General features: G+C 41.5%; 2 protein-coding genes across 2 annotated transcripts in view; both read left to right on the top strand.

Moving 5' to 3' along the window:
• Positions 1 to 261: 261 nt before the first annotated feature.
• LOC131943359 (prolactin-releasing peptide receptor) overlaps positions 262 to 19493 on the top strand; it is a 34278-nt gene continuing 15046 nt past the window's right edge. Inside the window, exons 1-2 of the mRNA XM_059303442.1 lie at positions 262 to 368; positions 5219 to 5410. The gene's annotated coding sequence lies outside the window, so the exon portion shown is untranslated. The remainder of the gene's footprint in view (positions 369 to 5218; positions 5411 to 19493) is intronic.
• On the top strand, positions 5539 to 7893 carry LOC131943321 (uncharacterized). The gene is made up of 3 exons (XM_059303360.1): positions 5539 to 5558; positions 7040 to 7129; positions 7458 to 7893. The coding sequence occupies exons 1-3, from the start codon at positions 5539 to 5541 to the stop codon at positions 7891 to 7893; spliced, it is 546 nt and encodes a 181-aa protein (XP_059159343.1).

The raw sequence follows: 19493 nt of genomic DNA, 5'->3' as shown, positions 1-19493 counted from the left end.
TTCTAAGACCCCGCCTGTTTGAATTGGGAAAGGCTGTTGATTCTAAGACCCCGCCTGTTTGAATTGGGAAAGGCTGTTGATTCTAAGACTCCCCCCCCCCCCACCCCCGCCAGTTTGAGTTGGGCAAGCCTGTTTGAGTCTGTTGTTTTAGAACGTTTTTTTTTGTTATCGCCGTTTTAACTAGGTCAAATGACCGCGCTTGTGCAGCCATATCGATCTCGCGGCGCTATTAATAGAATTTATCGCATGGATCAGTGGCCGAAGCAAATCTTCATTGTTGTATGTTGGTGGAGAAAAACATGGACATCCGCGTCAGAGTCAGGGGTTAGTGACTCCTACCCGAGTCGACGGTGAATATTCTGTAAGAAGTAAGTGATAGGAATTGTTTTCTCTTTTGTTGCCCAATTGATCTCATACCTTATAGTTATTTTTCGTTTATACTTTAATCTCAGTGAACGGTCGTATGTAGATTAAGTGAATATTTCAGATAAGGGTGAGACTGTTTTGTCTCAGAAATACTGATTTATTCATCTTTTTTGAAATACTGATTTCTTCATGTTGTTTGAAATACTGATTTGTTCATGTTATTTAAATTACTGATTTGTTAATGCTATTGATAATAAGAATTCTTTGTTAGTTAAGAAAAACTATGTTTCTGTTTGAATACATTAGACTGAAGGCTGTAAATCACAAAATATATCCACCTGTCCTCAAATCATAAATTATTTCAACAAGTGCCTCATTTTATAAAATATATCTAACGTTCCACAAATCATAAAATAAATCTACTAACGCCCCATATCATGAAATACATCTACAAGTGGATGTAGGCCTATAGCCTACATTTTTTATGTGTTTCTGAGTAACATATTGTATGTTTATTGGATAGTACCACAATGTATAGGCTACTAGTGGCTACAGCTACCAAACAGCATTTACCCATGCCTCACAGAACAGCACAAAATACAGATAAAAACATCAGACAAACATAGTGTAAAATAGACCATAGACCTCGACATATCAATCCACCAAGTATATCAGTCCATCTTAAACGTGGCATGACTCCCCAATCTAGCATGACTCCCCAATCTAGCATGACTCCTCAATCTAGCATGACTCCACAATCTAGCATGACTCCACAATCTAGCATGACTCCACAATCTAGCATCACTCCACAATCTAGCATGATTCCCAAATCTAGCATGACTCCACAATCTAGCATGACTCCACAATCTAGCATGACTCCACAATCTAGCATGACTCCCAAATCTAGCATGACTCCACAATCTAGCATATAATCTAGCATGACTGCCCAATCTAGCATGACCCCCATTCTAGCATGACTCCCAATCTAGCATGACTCCCCAATCTATCATAATTCCCCAGTCTAGCATGACTCCACAATCTAGCATGACTCCACAACATGACTCCCCAATCTAGCATGACTCCCCCATTCTAGCATGACTGCCCAATCTAGGATGGCTCCCCAATTTAGCATGACTCCCCCATTCTAGCATGACTCCATAATCTAGCATGACTCTACAATCTAGCATGACTCCACAATCTAGCATGACTCCACAATCTAGCATGACTCCCAAATCTAGCATGACTCCACAATCTAGCATGACTCCATAATCTAGCATGACTGCCCAATCTAGCATGACTCCCCCATTCTAGCATGACTCCCAATCTAGCATGACTCCCCAATCTATCATAATTCCCCAGTCTAGCATGACTCCACAATCTAGCATGACTCCACAACATGACTCCCCAATCTAGCATGACTCCCCCATTCTAGCATGACTGCTCAATCTAGCATGGCTCCCCAATTTAGCATGACTCCCCCATTCTAGCATGACTCCATAATCTAGCATGACTCCACAATCTAGCATGAATCCCATGATTCCCAAAACTTTAGTGACACCTCAGACCGCCCGCCCGCCCCCACCACCACCACAATCTGGTACTACAAACACCCTCTTTGGCTCCCCACTGTGAAATGACTGTCCAGACATCTCCCACCCCCCCCCCACCCCCACCACCCCCCCCCCCCTACCCCATTGTATCACTTCACACTTGTACTAACTCAATGATAAAGTTGGGTCAATAAAACCAAAGGTCAACACAAAGGGCAGAGGTCAGCACTTTAATACATTTCTAAATATAACACAAAAGGAAGTAGTCAATACGAGAATAAAAGTTGAGCTTAACACAAAAGTTGAGGTCATTACAAAAGGAAGTGGTTAATACCAGAATAAAAAGTTGAGGTCATTACAAGAATAAAAAGCTAAGGTCATTACAAAGTAAGTGGTCAATACAAGAATAAAAAGCTGAGGTCATTACAAAAGGAAGTGGTCAATATCAGAATAAAAAGTTGAGGTCATTACAAGAATAAAAAGCTCAGGTCATTACAAAAGGAAGTGGTCAATACAAGAATAAAAATCTGAGGTCATTACAAAAGGAAGTGGTCAATACAAGAATAAAAAGCTGAGGTGAACGCGAAAGCCGAGGTCAATACAATGAAGAAACTTCGCCCGGGAAAAAAAAAAAACTAAACCGGAACAAAACGGGTAGCACGCCACACATCCAGAACATAAACAGTCGCCATGGCAACGGTGATAGAATCACCAGCCTGGTTTACTGCTTTCAAGGTCATCCTAAAAATCTCGTGTTAAACTAATAAACAATCATCAGCCAGTAGGTGTGCTACTGTGTAGCTAGTGTGTAGCTAGTGTGTAACTAGTGTGTAGCTACTACTGTAGTTAGTTAAACAACACATACACAACACGTGCAACTTACATATTAACTCACGACACGGACTAAAATCACATATAGATGCATAAAGAAAAAAAAATGTTATACATACTGCCGTTTTGGAACATGTATCGCACTCTGATTTTCTGATACAAGTCCCACACATTGATGTTGTGGAACAAGTGCCATACGGTAGTGTTTTGAAATTAATACGGCACATTGATTTTTTGGAACATGTGTTGCACACTGATGTTTTTAAAACAAGTGCCACACACTAGAACAAGTGCTACAACGTATGTTCTAAACAAGTGCCGCGTATTGATGTTTTGGAACATGTGTTGCACACTGATGTTTTTAAAACAAGTGCCACAAACTAGAACAACTGCTATAACGTGTGTTCTAAACAAGTGCCGCGTATTGATGTTTTGGAACATGTGTTGCACACTGATGTTTTGAAAACAAGTGCCACACACTAGCACAAGTGCTACAACGTATGTTCTAAACAAGTGCCGCGTATTGATGTTTTGGAACATGTGTTGCACACTGATGTTTTCAAAACAAGTGCCACACACTAGCACACGTGCTACAACGTCTGTTCTAAACAAGTGCCGCGTATTGATGTTTTGGAACATGTGTTGCACACTGATGTTTTCAAAACAAGTGCCACACACTAGCACAAGTGCTACAACGTATGTTCTAAACAAGTGCCGCGTATTGATGTTTTGGAACAGTTGCTATTGTTTCACCACAAAACAGTTTTAAAGTTCCTAATCAATTTTAGATTACTTTTTATCAAATGAAAAATACAGGACAACTCTTTATTCAGTATATCAGTGTGTATGTTAGACGAAAGTGCACTCGTTCCCTTTATGTCAGTAAATCATTCATCACTTTTACTCACATTATTACTGACAAACGAAATTGTGTGAATCCCACCAGCCCCCACAAACCACAATTTCCAATGTATCCATGCCTCGCCCAAGTAACCAGACCTAAATTTTACCCCCCCCCCCCCCACCTTCTATTCATGACTAAATTTTAGCCCCCCCCCCCCCCCTCTACTCATGACTACATTTTAACCCCCCGTCCCACCTCTATTACTGACTTAATTTAGACTCCCCCTTCTACTCATTACTATACTTTAGACCCCCCCCCTTCTTACTCATAAATACATTTTAACTCCCCCCCCCCCCCTTTACTCATAAATAAATCCCCCCGCTTACTCAAAAATAAATTTACCCCCCCCCCCCCATACTGCTCAATTTTTAAAAATTTAACCCATCCTCCCTTCTACTTGTAACTAAAGTTTCAGCCCCCCCCCCCCCACACACACAGAGTACGTATAGCTAAATTTGTATCCCTGCCTCCTACAGTACTCCCGCACAAGGTTTAGCCCTCCCCCCCCCCCCCCCCAGTACTCCCGCGCATACTAACGACAGAAACAAGGTTCCGATGTTTGGGAATTAGATTCTCACGGCCAGACGGTAAACTGTCAATTCTAGGCGAGCTCCGCTTGAGCTAAGACTGTGACGTCACAAATATCAGCTCAAAGTGTTCTTATGGCTAATTGTGACGTCACTTTAGTGAGCAGAAAAATATGACATCACGTAAATGAGCTAAAGCTTGATCTCCCGTACATGAAGTCCAACTGTCACACATCTATCTCGACATTAATATTGTGACGTCACTTATATATGTGATGCCGCTCCATGAGCATACGCTATGACGTCATTCTGCTGAGCTTAACCTCATATGACCAACACCTTCAAGCACATAATAAAATATCCACATACACCCTGGCTTAGTCCCAGCTTTATGTGGTATTATTCGAGTGCATTCCTTGGCTCAAACAGTACATAGAATTGTGTAGGAGTAGAGGGGAGGGGGGGGGGATGCTATCTTTTCTTATCCATTAGGCTAATTTTTAACTTTTTTAAAAATAAAAAACCCAATCTGTTTATAAATCTAAAAAGAGGGATAATATTCAACGATACATATTGATCGTGATCCATACCTTTTTTTTTTCGAATCCCCCCCCCCCCCCTGTAAAAAAAAATATTTGAATATTCCAAGGCACTGTGTAGAAGGACGTGTTAAAAACACCTTCTAATGCCTGCCCATAGTTATTTTAAACTAATCTTTGTACACATCTAGATAACAGACAATGTTTGACATTTTTGTATTGGATTTGTTTTCTCTACACGTATTTATTTACCCATATCTTCAAAAAATAAGTCTATATGTATATTCACATATGAACAAACATGTTTGGTGGAGACATACGCTGGCCGTGAATGTGTTGTATGTCCGAGGTTTCCCACTTGTAAAATAAAATAATCTCTTGTCCTTATAATCTGTTCATCGATCTTACTGCCACCTCGTCCGCCCGCTCGCTGGAACAAGCGGCCGTGTCCCTGAATTCGTCAGCCAACACAATTTTTGTGCCACGGTTTTTTTTCTCCAGCATCAGGGAGGATAGCCCGCTTGCAGACGTCTACCGACCACATCGTCAGCGGCCAGGATTGCTTCATCGTTTTCTACTCAACTTGAAATATTTTCTAGGCGACGTACACTAGGCTAGCCGAGCGTGCAAGCCGGGGATAGAGGGAAGCTAGGCAGTACTCACCACATTGACCCACCACACGTTAGTGAGCAGGTAGGTTTAAGACTGACCTATTTTTTCTCTCTTGGCCTGTGATTTGTAAGGCCTCACCACAGCTAGCTTTAAACTGTGGCTATAAATAGTTTTTTTTCGCATTTTAACTGTGTTGAATTAAATTAAAAATGTATGATGTGGAAGACACGTTAGCACGTAGATAACGCGGGTTGATAGCTGATGGAATAACAGGCGTACTAGTACAAGACAGTATTGATAGGAGAGAATTTTAATCAAAGGCGGGCTTATCTGAGTGTTGATCAAATTTTGATCCAGTGTTGATTCAAATGTGTTGATCAAAGACGTATGGATCTAAATTAGTGATGCTATTAAATAAACAGCGTGACACCCGCGGACAGGTTAAGGTTATGGTTAGACTCAGGGTAGACACCTGCTGGAACCAGAGATGGGAGTACACCTGGAACAGAGATGGGAATACACCTGGGAAATGTTTTTAACGAGGCGAGCCTAGGAAGCGGGGTAAACAGATCTGTAGAGGCTTGTAGTTAGTGGCGCGTAGGTATAGACCAAGCTAGTGGTGCTTAGGCTATGTTAGTGGCGTGTAGGTATAGGCCTACAGAGTTAGTGGCGCGTAGGTATATACCAAGCTAGTGGTGCTTAGGCCTATGTTAGAGGCGTGTAGGTATAGGCTTACATAGTTAGTGGCGCGTAGGTATAGACCAAGCTAGTGGTGCTTATGCTTATGTTAGTGGTGCGTTGGTATAGACCAGGGGTCTCCAAACTTTTCTGCCCGAGGGCCGCATTAACTATCAAATTTCAGTTCGGGGGCCAGTTTTTTCCAGACATGTCTTTGATTTTTCTGAGCAAAGTTCCTCAGCCATCACCAACAAACGTTATTTCCGTGAACAAAAAGTTCTCCGCGGGCCGGATGAGAGGACATAGCGGGCCGCATCCGGCCCGCGGACCGTAGTTTGGAGACCCCTGGTATAGACTAATAGTTAGTGGCGTGTAGGTATAGGTCTATGTTAGTGGTATGTATATACCATATGCCTATAGTTACTGGCGTGTATATATATACTATATGCCTATAGTTACTGGCGTGTCGGCCTATATTAGCCTAGTGGCGAGTAGGTATGTGCCTATATGTAATGGCGTGTTGCTTTAAGGGGGCATCAATTTATGACGTCCACAAACATTTTGAATTTACCCCCCCCCCCCCCCCAGGGCACACGCACCCACAAAATTCGATTTTTTTTTCGGAACCCCCCCTCCCCGTGTGGACGTAATAAATGGATGACCCCTAAGCCTACAATTAGTGGCGTTTAGAATTGGCTTATAGTTAGTGGCGTGTAAGTATTAGCCTATGTAAGAGGCGTGTAGGTATATGCCAATAGTTTGTAACTATAGACATATTCGTACACGCAAATAACAATAGGAATATGCCTATAGTTGTTGGAGTGTTGATATAGCTTATATTAATGACATGTAGGCCTATGTTAGTGGCGTGTAGGCCTATGTTAGTGGCGTGTAGGCCTATGTTAGTGGCGTGCATGCCTACATTAGTGGCCTTTATGTCTACATTAGTGGCGTGTATGCCTACAATAGTGGCCTTTATGTCTACATTAGAGGCGTGTATGCCTACATTAATGGCCTTTATGTCTACATTAGTGGCGTGTATGTCTACATTAGAGGCGTGTATGCCTACATTAGTGGCTTGTATGCCTACAATAGTGGTGTGTATGCCTACATTAGTGGCGTGTATGTCTACATTAGAGGCGTGTATACCTACATTAGTGGCGTGTATACCTACATTAATGGCCTTTATGTCTACATTAGTGGCGTGTATGTCTACATTAGAGGCGTGTATGCCTACATTAGTTGCTTGTATGCCTACAATAGTGGTGTGTATGCCTACATTAGTGGCGTGTATGTCTACATTAGTGCGTGTATACCTACATTAATGGCGTATATACCTACATTAGTGGCCTGTATGTCTACATTAGTGCGTGTATACCTACATTAGTGGCGTGTATGCCTACATTAGTAGCGTGTATGCCTACATTAGTGACGTGTATGTCTACATTAGTGGCGTGTATGCCTACATTAGTGGCGTGAATGTCTACATTAGTGGCGTGTATGCCTACATTAGTAGCGTGTATGCCTACATTAGTGGCGTGTATGTCTACATTAGTGGCGTGTATGCCTACATTAGTAGCGTGTATGCCTACATTAGTGGCGTGTATGCCTACATTAGTAGCGTGTATGCCTACATTAGTGGTGTGTATGCCTACATTAGTGGCGTTTATGCCTACATTAATGGCGTGTATGCCTACATTAGTAGCGTGTATGTCTACATTAGTGGCGTGTATGCCTACATTAGTAGCGTGTATGCCTACATTAGTGGCGTGTATGCCTACATTAGTAGCGTGTATGCCTACATTAGTGGTGTGTATGCCTACATTAGTGGCGTTTATGCCTACATTAATGGCGTGTATGCCTACATTAGTAGCGTGTATGCCTAGATTAGAGGCGTGTATGCCTACATTAGTAGCGTGTATGCCTACATTAGTGGTGTGTATGCCTACATTAGTGGTGTGTATGCCTACATTAGTGGGTTGTATGTCTACATTAGTGGCGTGTTTGCCTACATTAGTGGGTTGTTTGTCTACATTAGTGGCGTGTTTGCCTACATTAGTGGCGTGTAGCCCCGTAGCCATTGGCCAACAATAAAAAATGACGACATCAAAAGACGATTAACGGACCAAAATAGACTAATTACTGTCATCTCATTAGTGACTTCGCCTTTATTAGTTGTGATGGCATAATGTAGATTAATTTTTTTTCGTTATTTATAGTTTTACTTCTATCTACCTGTATGACGTCATTCTGGTCGTCTTAGTCGTTGTGTAATTAAACTTAATTAATGTCTGACATTAATTGGATTTTTAGAATTAAAACCTTTTACAGGTCGATTAGAATTGTAGTATAGAGAAACATTGACATATAAACAAAGGGTTCAATCTCCAGATTAGCGTGTACATTTGAACTTAGCGTAAGCCGTAAGTTTGACTTCGCCTAGCGTGTACACATACGTATAGCATGTACATATAAGTTTAGCGTTACCTAGCGAGTAGACATATAAGTTTAGCGTACATCTTTTTTTTCATTCTCTCAGGAGTGTACACATATATTTAGCGTAACCAAGAGTGTACATGTGTATTTAGCTTAACGTATATTGTACTTGTACACACAGATTTATCATTTAACACACTTGCAAGCATAATCTAGCAAAAACAAACAAAAAATTACCATAATCTATCATGCACGCAAAAGTAAAGTAGGCCTACTATCTGTCTAGTACACACATGTTCAGCGTCAGTACATACTATTAAGCGTAAGTACACTTATAATCATACACTGAAATTCACACATACAGATTGTTATGTTAATTGAAAGAAGTCTCCAAACTTGTGACGCCAAGGTTTAATACATGTAATCTTTGTGACGTCATTGGGTGTAGACTTAATATAATAAATATGTGCTATTTATGACGTCATTAGAAATTGTGTAATAAATTTACAGCGTTCATCGTCGCTCCAATTTAGTCTTTATGTAGATTGGTTTATCATTTATGACGTCACTAGACGTAGTCTCAGGTAGTGTGGTAGGCCCTAAACTTGGAAGCTGGAGGAAATTACCCCCCCCCCCCCCTCTTTCAATTACCCTTTCCCCGGACATCCTTGGTCATTACCCCCCTCCCCCGGAACAATTAACCCCTGTTATTTATTCCCTCTGGGTAATTTCCTTCCTCCTCCCTCTCCCATCATTACCCCCTCCCCCGGAACAATTACCCCCGGAACAATTACCCCCGGTCAATTACCCCTTCGGGCAATTACCCCCCCCCCCATCCCGTCATTACCCCCCTCCCCGGAACAGTTGCCCCTGTCTATCATCCCCTCTCTGGGTAATTACCCCCCCCCCCCCCCTCACCCCCCCCCCCCCCCCCCCCCCCCCCCACCTCTGAATAAAAGTTCTAGCTGTTCAAACATTACTGTCAGGGGCTGCTATTAGTTTTGGGCTGGTATCTTGACTTTTGATTACAATCTTCAACACCAGTAACAGGACGGAACAGCCGTTGTGCGCATGCGCCTAAAATATTGCTCAGCTGACGGTTCAACTCACACTTCATTTGCTGGTGGCCTAGCTCATTGTTTCTCAAAACTAATTACGTGTCTTCTCTTTTTTTTTAAATCGTGAACATTTAATAATTGTACAAAAATGTCGGACTTAGCTTTAGGCTTTTCAAATAAATGATGTCGGGTCTAGGGTAAAGAAAGGAAACGGCTGGCTGTTTTAACGGGTTGTGTGTGTGGGGGGAGAGGGGAGGTATCTGGTGTGGTTGTGTGTGTGTGGGGGGGGTATTTTGTGTGGTTGGGTTTGGTGAAAACGTGACTTTAAGCACTTGTTGAAAATATTTTTATTTGAAACATTAACGGAAGGCAATCCAGTGACTGGGAGATGTAGCCATTTAACAATTTAGCACCATGTAACAATTAGGTGGGGGTGGGGACAGATTGTGGCACCATGTAACAATTAGGTGGGGGTGGGGACAGATTGTGGCACCATGTAACAATTAGGTGGGGGTGGGGACATATTGTGGCATCATGTAACAATTAGGTGGGGGGTGGGGACAGATTGTGGCACCATGTAACAATTAGGTGGGGGTGGGGACAGATTGTGGCACCATGTAACAATTAGGTGGGGGTGGGGACATATTGTGGCACCATGTAACAATTAGGTGGGGGGTGGGGACAGATTGTGGCACCATGTAACAGTTAGGTGGGGGGGGGGGGGACAGATTGTGGCACCATGTAACAATTAGGTGGGGGTGGGGACAGATTGTGGCACCATGTAACAATTAGGTGGGGGAGGGGACAGATTGTGGCACCATGTAACAATTAGGTGGGGTACGGACATATTGTGGCACCATGTAACAATTAGGTGGGGTGGGGTGCGGACAGATTGTGGCACCATGTAACAATTAGGTGGGGGTATGGACAGATTGTGGCACCATGTAACAATTAGGTGGGGGGGTGCGGACATATTGTAACAATTAGGTGGGGGTGGGGACAGATTGTGGCACCATGTAACAGTTAGGTGGGGGGACAGATTGTGGCACCATGTAACAATTAGGTGGGGGGTGCGGACATATTGTAACAATTAGGTGGGGGTGGGGACAGATTGTGGCACCATGTAACAATTAGGTGGGGGTGGGGACAGATTGTGGCACCATGTAACAATTCGGTGGGGGGGGGACAGATTGTGGCAACATGTAACAATTCGGTGGGGGGGGGGGACAGATTGTGGCACCATGTAACAATTAGGTGGGGAGGGGGGAGATTGTGGCACCATGTAACAATTAGGTGGGGTGGGGTGCGGACATATTGTGGCACCATGTAACAATTAGGTGGGGGGTGGGGGGGACAGATTGTGGCACCATGTAACAATTAGGTGGGGGGGGGGACATATTGTAACAATTAGGGGGGGGGGTACGGACATATTGTGGCACCATGTAACAATTAGGTGGGGGTGGGGACAGATTGTGGCACCATGTAACAATTAGGTGGGGGGGGGGGCGGACATATCGTAGCACCATGTAACAATTAGGTGTGGGGGGGACATATTGTGGCACCATGTAACAATTAGGTGGGGGGACATATTGTGGCACCATGTAACAATTAGGTGGGTGGACAGATTGTGGCACCATGTAACAATTAGGTGGGGGGGGGGGGGGGTGGGTGGGGACAGATTGTGGCACCATGTAACAATTAGGTGGGGAGGGGGGGGTTAGGACAGATTGTGGCACCATGTAACAATTAGGTGGGGGTGAGGACAGATTGTGGCACCATGTAACAATTAGGTGGGGGAGGGGACAGATTGTGGCACCATGTAACAATTAGGTGGGGTACGGACATATTGTGGCACCATGTAACAATTAGGTGGGGTGGGGTGCGGACATATTGTGGCACCATGTAACAATTAGGTGTGGGGTGGGGGACAGATTGTGGCACCATGTAACAATTAGGTTGGGGGAAGATTGTGGCACCATGTAACAATTAGTTGGGGGGAAGATTGTGGCACCATGTAACAATTAGGTGGGGGGGGGGAGATTGTGGCACCATGTAACAATTAGGTGGGGGGAAGATTGTGGCATCATGTAACAACGACGAACGTGGACAAAAGACAACAACAAAAACACGCGTGACGTCATCTATAGAATCCGTCTTAGACGAATTCTATTTTCCCAGAATAATCCAACCCCTCTCCACCTCCTCTCTCCACCGTCCCCCTCCCCTCTCCACCTCCTCTCTCCACCGCCCCCCTCCCCTCCCCTTTCTGCAATAATTAAAGTCTCAGCTGCATATAGCAGTACCAGCTCCGCTAGCCTTGCTGGCGCATGATTCTCTTCAGATAAACAAAGCGTAGCTTTAGGACGCAGATCATCCCATACATATCTTCTATGTCATCGTGGCTAAAGCTTTAACATTCCTAACTCGTCGTTCTCTATCTCTCAAACTTTATCTACATCCATCTCTTATAAATATATAAGCGATGGTGTAGAGATATATATGCCTATATATATATATATATATATATATATATATATATATATATATATATATATATATATATATATATATATGTATAGGTATATTTTATATATGCATATATATATATATATATATATATATATATATATATATATATATATATATATATATATATATATATATATATGTATGTATGTATCAGAGAGAGAGAAATTCGAGAAACAGAACGAACATAAGTGAATATTTCACCTTTTATTCTATTTGTCTTTCTGATGAAGCTGTAATGGGTATATTACCAGAAAGTGGCAAATATATTGCGCTAACACCAAATTTATTTTATAAGAACCTTACTTAGCCAAATACTAGAGGCTAATAATTATGTATGGATTTTTACTGGTATCATTGTTAACTTTGTATCATCGTAATTACCTGACTAAAAACATGAACATTATACATACACACCGACTCAAACAAGACAAACACACTAACATAGGCAGACACACAGTTAAATTATGCCTGTATATTATTATATTTATGTGATGTTATTATACCGTGTGTTGTATGATCAGTGAATATGATGACATCTCGCAATAACAACTTACAACATACGCAGGACTTGAAAAAAAATCAGTGATTTTTGGAACCGAAATGTTTTTTTAAGCGCTTTGAAATTACGAATGGAGAATCAGAGAAAAACAACATCGTGTTCTTCGCTGGCTGTGTGTCCAAGTGCATTCAGCCTACAGGCAAATCGATTTAGTAATTTTCTAGTTTTTGTCATTTTTTTCATAAATAATAAAACTGTACATAAAGCAGAAAGATGTTTGTTAGCAAAAACAATAATTTACCATTGGGTTGAGTTGAAATCATCGAGTTAATTATGTGCTTTAAGGGGTTTTATGATGAGCGGTTTTGGTGGTGTAACAAATATGAATATTAGAAACATATTTTACTAGGGTTTGTGCTGAGTATGGGCTTACATTAGCCTTAAGAAGACAAATAAATGATGCCCCCCTCCCCCACACATCAATACACCTTTTTTACGATCTCTCTCTTTTTCTCTTATATATATATATATATATATATACATATATATATATATATATATATATATATATATATATATATATATATATATATATATTATATATATATATATATATATATATATATATATATATATATATATATATATATATATATATAATTGTAGACAGCTGAATTTCTCCATAACAATCCGCACTATTAGACCTACTGTGTTAGTTCTAACGCTCTCACTCGACAAGGGGTAGCGCAAACAAAGGATGAAGCATTACTCTTTGTTAGCATGCACGAAAGACTAACAAGATTTTACTCCACGAGAAAATGAAATCAACCACGCCTATAGTGCTCGAAACAAAGCGATGTTGCAGTTACAGACAGATTTGTCAGTTTTACTCCAACCCTTAATCCTAACCGCAAAAAAATAATCCTAACCCTAAACCTAACCGTAAACCTGCTGCTAAACCTTACCCTAACTTTAAACCCAATGATAGCTCAAATATTAGTCAAACATATCTCAAAATTTGAAGTCTCTCTAAAGTCCACACAAACCAATACATAAGATCTTATACCTGTATATGAAATTTCTTCCACCTACCCGAAACGGTACTCACGTTATCGGTATTTTAGAAACCAAAAATAAAGTAAAGTACCACTTCTAGATATCGGAGGTCCCTCAAAGTATAAGCTCTTATACTTTCATATGAAATTTCGTCAACACAACTGAAACTGTAATGAGGTTATCGTGTTCACAGACACACAGATGCACAGAGAGACAGACAAACGCATACACAGAGAGACTGACATACACATACACAGAGAGACAGACACACACAAACACAGATATACTAAAACTGTCGCCTGAAGGAGGTGCAAAACCTCGAGATTTGTCAAAATCTCGATTGACAAATCTCGACTGAAAAAATCTCGACTGTCAAAATCTCGACTGTCAAATCTCGACTGTCAAAATTTCGACTGTCAAAATCTCGACTGTCAAATCTCGACTGTCAAATCTTAACTGACAAATCTCGGCTGACAAATCTCGACTGTCAAATCTTAACTGACAAATCTCGGCTGACAAATCTCGACTGTCAAAATCTCGACTGTCAAATCTCGACTGTCAAATCTTGACTGAAAAATCTCGACTGACAAATCTCGACTGTCAAATCTTGACTGAAAAATCTCGACTGTCAAAATCTCGACTGTCAAAATCTCGACTGTCAAAATCTCGACTGTCAAAATCTCGACTGTCAAAATCTCGACTGTCAAAATCTCGACTGATTTCGCTAAAAAGATACGACGAAAAATTGGAGCTTTCTAAAATTTGAGGGCGTATTGTGTTCAAATTGTGACACGAATATTACCTTATTTTGAACGAACTTAGTGCTGCTGTTAGTATATTACATAATATCATAGTGCTACTCAAAGAGCTTTATTTGCTGCATTAGATTCAAACAAATCTAATTAAAACATCTTTGCATTTTTAGTATTCTTGCAAGTACTCTATACACACACGCACACACACACACATATATATATATATATATATATATATATATATATATATATATATATATATATATATATATATATATATATATACACACATACAAACACACACACATATATACATATATATATATATATATATATATATATATATATATATATATATATATATATATATATATATATATATATATATATATATATATATATATATATATATATATATATATATATATATATATATATATATATATATATATATATATATGAGTGTGTTTGTGTGTGTGTTTATATATTAAGTAATCAATAGTTTGTGTTGTTGAACAATGTAATAACTTTACGTTGAACTTTAATTTGTTAGTTACTTCCCATTTAAACTTCTTTAAATATCAAGGGAAAAAACTAATAACAATGTTTCAAACAGTCGTAAAAATAAAGATACATTAAATAGAAATAAAATAGGACTAATTTGTCATTAGTTAATATTTATAAATTACTTATTTAAATTTTGGATGAGTTTTCACAAAAAACATTCTAGTAATTTTTTTTTATTTTTTTTTTGTTTTACATAAAAACTGTATTATATTAGCTACATAGCTTAGATATGAACACATATTTTCATCTTTAATATTGCCGATATGTTTATAGTCATGACTTGGTCCACGTTTAATAAAAATTAAAATTTAAAAAAAAAATAATAATAATAAAAATTAAAAATATACGTATGGAAATTTTATTTATTAGTATATTTAATTAGTATATTTAATTGCTTAAACAAAGTTTGGATTTAAGTAATCCTATTCATTCACTAAATTATTCACTAAATTTGGCAACTACTTTGATAATCTTCTTAATAATCTTATCAATAATCTTCTCAACCAACAGTAGCTGCTATAATAAAACAATTACAGCCATCCTATGTTTGCATGTTGTTATCTAGTGGTCAATGGCGCCAACAATCCTGAATGATAACGTGGTGCCATTGAGTGATGATGGACTGTGTGAAACACTTGCTAGTCTTGACTCTTCCCACACTGCACAGGTTTCTTCATATTTCTGCGACCCGATTCCATTCCTTCTGCTTCAGGCTGGAATGGTTGTCTCACAATCGGAGCAGTGTCAGGTTTCTGGTATCCACCCCTCCCCATTTCTCCTTGTCTGATTTCCTTATCCACCCCCCCCCCCCACTACCCTCATTTGATTTCTTTAACCGCCCCACCCCACTACCCATCATTTGATTCCTTTGACTTTATCCGACCCCCCCCCCCCGCCACTACCTCTTATCTGTTTTCTTTAACCGCCCCACCCCACTACCCCTCATTTGATTTCTTTAACCGCCCCACCCCCCCACTACCCCGCATTTGATTTCTTTAACCACCCCACCCCCCCACTACCCTCATTTGATTTCTTAACCGCCCCCACCCCACTACCCCTTATCTGATTTCTTTAACCGCCCCCACCCCACTACCCCTCATTTGATTTCTTTAACCGCCCCACCCCACTACCCCTCATTTGATTTCTTTAACCGCCCCACCCCCACTACCCCTCATTTGATTTCTTTAACCGCCCCACCCCACCCCACTACCCCTCATTTGATTTCTTTAACCGCCCCACCCCACCCCACTACCCCTCACTTGATTTCTTTAACCGCCCCACCCCACTACCCCTCTTAGATTTCTTTAACCGCCCCACCCCACTACCCCTCATTTGATTCTTTAACCACCCCACCCCACCACTACCCCTCATTTGATTTCTTTAACCGCCCCACCCCCCCACTACCCCTCACTTGATTTCTTTAACCGCCCACCCCACTACCCCTCATTTGATTTCTTTAACCGCCCCACCCCCCCACTACCCCGCATTTGATTTCTTTAACCACCCCCCACCCCCCCCACTACCCCTCATTTGATTTCTTTAACCGCCCCCACCCCACTACCCCTTATCTGATTTCTTTAACCGCCCCCACCCCACTACCCCTCATTTGATTTCTTTAACCGCCCCACCCCACTACCCCTCATTTGATTTCTTTAACCGCCCCACCCCCACTACCCCTCATTTGATTTCTTTAACCGCCCCACCCCACCCCACTACCCCTCATTTGATTTCTTTAACCGCCCCACCCCACCCCACTACCCCTCACTTGATTTCTTTAACCGCCCCACCCCACTACCCCTCTTAGATTTCTTTAACCGCCCCACCCCACTACCCCTCATTTGATTTCTTTAACCACCCCACCCCACCACTACCCCTCATTTGATTTCTTTAACCGCCCCACCCCCCCACTACCCCTCACTTGATTTCTTTAACCGCCCCACCCCACTACCCCTCATTTGATTTCTTTAACCGCCCCACCCCCACTACCCCTCATTTGATTTCTTTAACCGCCCCACCCCACCCCACTACCCCTCATTTGATTTCTTTAACCACCCCACCCCACCCCACTACCCCTCATTTGATTTCTTTAACCGCCCCCACCCCACTACCCCTTATCTGATTTCTTTAACCGCCCCCACCCCACTACCCCTCATTTGATTTCTTTAACCACCCCACCCCACTACCCCTTATTTGATTTCTTTAACCGCCCCACCCCCACTACCCCTCATTTGATTTCTTTAACCACCCCACCCCACCCCACTACCCCTCATTTGATTTCTTTAATCGCCCCACCCCACCCCACTACCCCTCACTTGATTTCTTTAACCGCCCCACCCCACTACCCCTCATTTGATTTCTTTAACCGCCCCACCCCACTACCCCTCACTTGATTTCTTTAACCGCCCCACCCCACCCCACTACCCCTCATTTGATTTCTTTAACCACCCCACCCCACCCCACTACCCCTCACTTGATTTCTTTAACCACCCCACCCCACCCCACTACCCCTCATTTGATTTCTTTAACCGCCCCACCCCACTACCCCTCATTTGATTTCTTTAACCACCCCACCCCCCCACTACCCCTCATTTGATTTCTTTAACCGCCCCACCCCACTACCCCTCATTAGATTTCTTTAAACCACCCATCCCCATCACCCCTCATTTGATTTCTTTAACCGCCCCACCCCACTACCCCTCATTTGGTTTCTTTAACCGCCCCACCCCACTACCCCTCATTTGATTTCTTTAACCACCCCACCCCACTACCCCTCATTTGATTTCTTTAACCACCCCACCCCACCCCACTACCCTCATTTGATTTCTTTAACCACCCCACCCCACCCCCACTACCCCTCATTTGATTTCTTTAACCACCCCACCCCACCCCACTACCCCTCATTTGGTTTCTTTAACCACCCACCCCCATCACCCCTCATTTGATTTCTTTAACCACCCCACCCCACTACCCCTCATTTGATTTCTTTAACCACCCCACCCCACCCCACTACCCCTCATTTGATTTCTTTAACCACCCCACCCCACCCCACTACCCCTCATTTGATTTCTTTAACCACCCCACCCCACTACCCCTTATTTGATTTCTTTAACCACCCCACCCCCACTACCCCTCATTTGATTTCTTTAACCACCCCACCCCACCCCACTACCCCTCATTTGATTTCTTTAACCACCCCACCCCACCCCACTACCCCTCATTTGGTTTCTTTAACCACCCACCCCCATCACCCCATCTTTAACCTCCCCACCCCCCCACCCCACTACCCCTTAATTGATTTCTTTAACCAACCCCCACTACCTCTTATTTGATTTCCTTAACCACCCTCCCCCCCCCCAACTGCCCATTGATTGACTGATTTCTTCATCCTTCTAAGACCTTGCCTCTATTCCATTACTTCATGCATTAGGACCTAATCAATGCAGACTTCAAAGACGCAGCAGTAAATGATACCCTTCTGTTCGAAATTTTAGGAATACGGCTGATGTGGGAATCCACTTTGATCTAAATGAAGAATTATAATTGGATGGTTTCCTAGCTCTTAACAAGACCCAGATTCAATGTAAATATTTGGCTGCTTGATATCAACACGCCAATAAGGAGGCGGGGATGGATAGGTCAGGGGATGAGCACTCCGGTCCACAGCATTGTCAGATAGGACATACCGGAGGGGGGGGGGTTGGGGGGGGGGGCTTCAAAATACAGGTACCTGACACATACATTGTAAACAGTTGTTATAAACAGTTAAAAATAAATGAAAAATAGCAAAGGATAGCTTGGAAGGGTTGAGAAAGGCGAAGCAGAAGAAAAACCACATTTCTAGTAGAAAAATTGTAAAACAATTGGACATTGGATAGAATATTTTCTTTTTTAAATCAAAGGACCTCATGGAGAGATAGTGTAAATAGCTTATGTTCCACTTAGAGTTGAGAAAGGTAAAGAAGAAGAAGAACGACATTTAGTGTAAACATTGTTTCTTACCTGGATGTTGACCATACACGGGGGGGGGGCGTATCATCTAAGACCGAGTAACGAAACGTGTGGTACCTGTGCAACGGTTCCTGGCATTTTGAGGAAAGATTAAATTACACCAACACAAGGGGCACTACTCACACGATGAAGAAAAACAGAAAGCTTATGGCAACAGTGACGAAAAATCAAGTGCTTCGTTTAGAACAAAATTAACAATCTACAGAATCGTAATGTTCAGTTTAGGACATAATTAACAATCTACAGAATCGTAATGTTAAGCTTAGAACAAAATTAACTATCTACAGAATCGTAATGTTCAGCTTAGAACAAAATTAACTATCTACAGAATCGTAATGTTCAGCTTAGAACAAAATTAACTATCTACAGAATCGTAATGTTCAGTTTAGAACAAAATTAACTATCTACAGAATCGTAATGTTCAGTTTAGAACAAAATTAACTATCTACAGAATCGTAATGTTCAGCTTAGAACAAAATTAACTATCTACAGAATCGTAATGTTCAGTTTAGAACAAAATTAACTATCTACAGAATCGTAATGTTCAGCTTAGAACAAAATTAACTATCTACAGAATC

This window comes from Physella acuta, unplaced genomic scaffold, assembly GCF_028476545.2.
Source record: "Physella acuta isolate Inbredline_101_S28 unplaced genomic scaffold, ASM2847654v3 ptg000453l, whole genome shotgun sequence".
NCBI classification, from domain to species: domain Eukaryota; kingdom Metazoa; phylum Mollusca; class Gastropoda; family Physidae; genus Physella; species Physella acuta.
This window is presented reverse-complemented; position numbering and strand designations above follow the sequence as displayed.

What these genes read in the sequence shown, in the direction of transcription:
- LOC131943321 (XM_059303360.1), top strand. Translation starts at nt 5,539, where the DNA reads ATGTATGATGTGGAAGACAC. An exon ending in ATGTATGATGTGGAAGACAC is followed by an intron (nt 5,559 to 7,039) that starts GTTAGCACGTAG and finishes TGTCTACATTAG; the next exon opens with TGGCGTGTATGTCTACATTA. An exon ending in TATGCCTACATTAGTGGCGT is followed by an intron (nt 7,130 to 7,457) that starts GTATGTCTACAT and finishes TGTCTACATTAG; the next exon opens with TGGCGTGTATGCCTACATTA.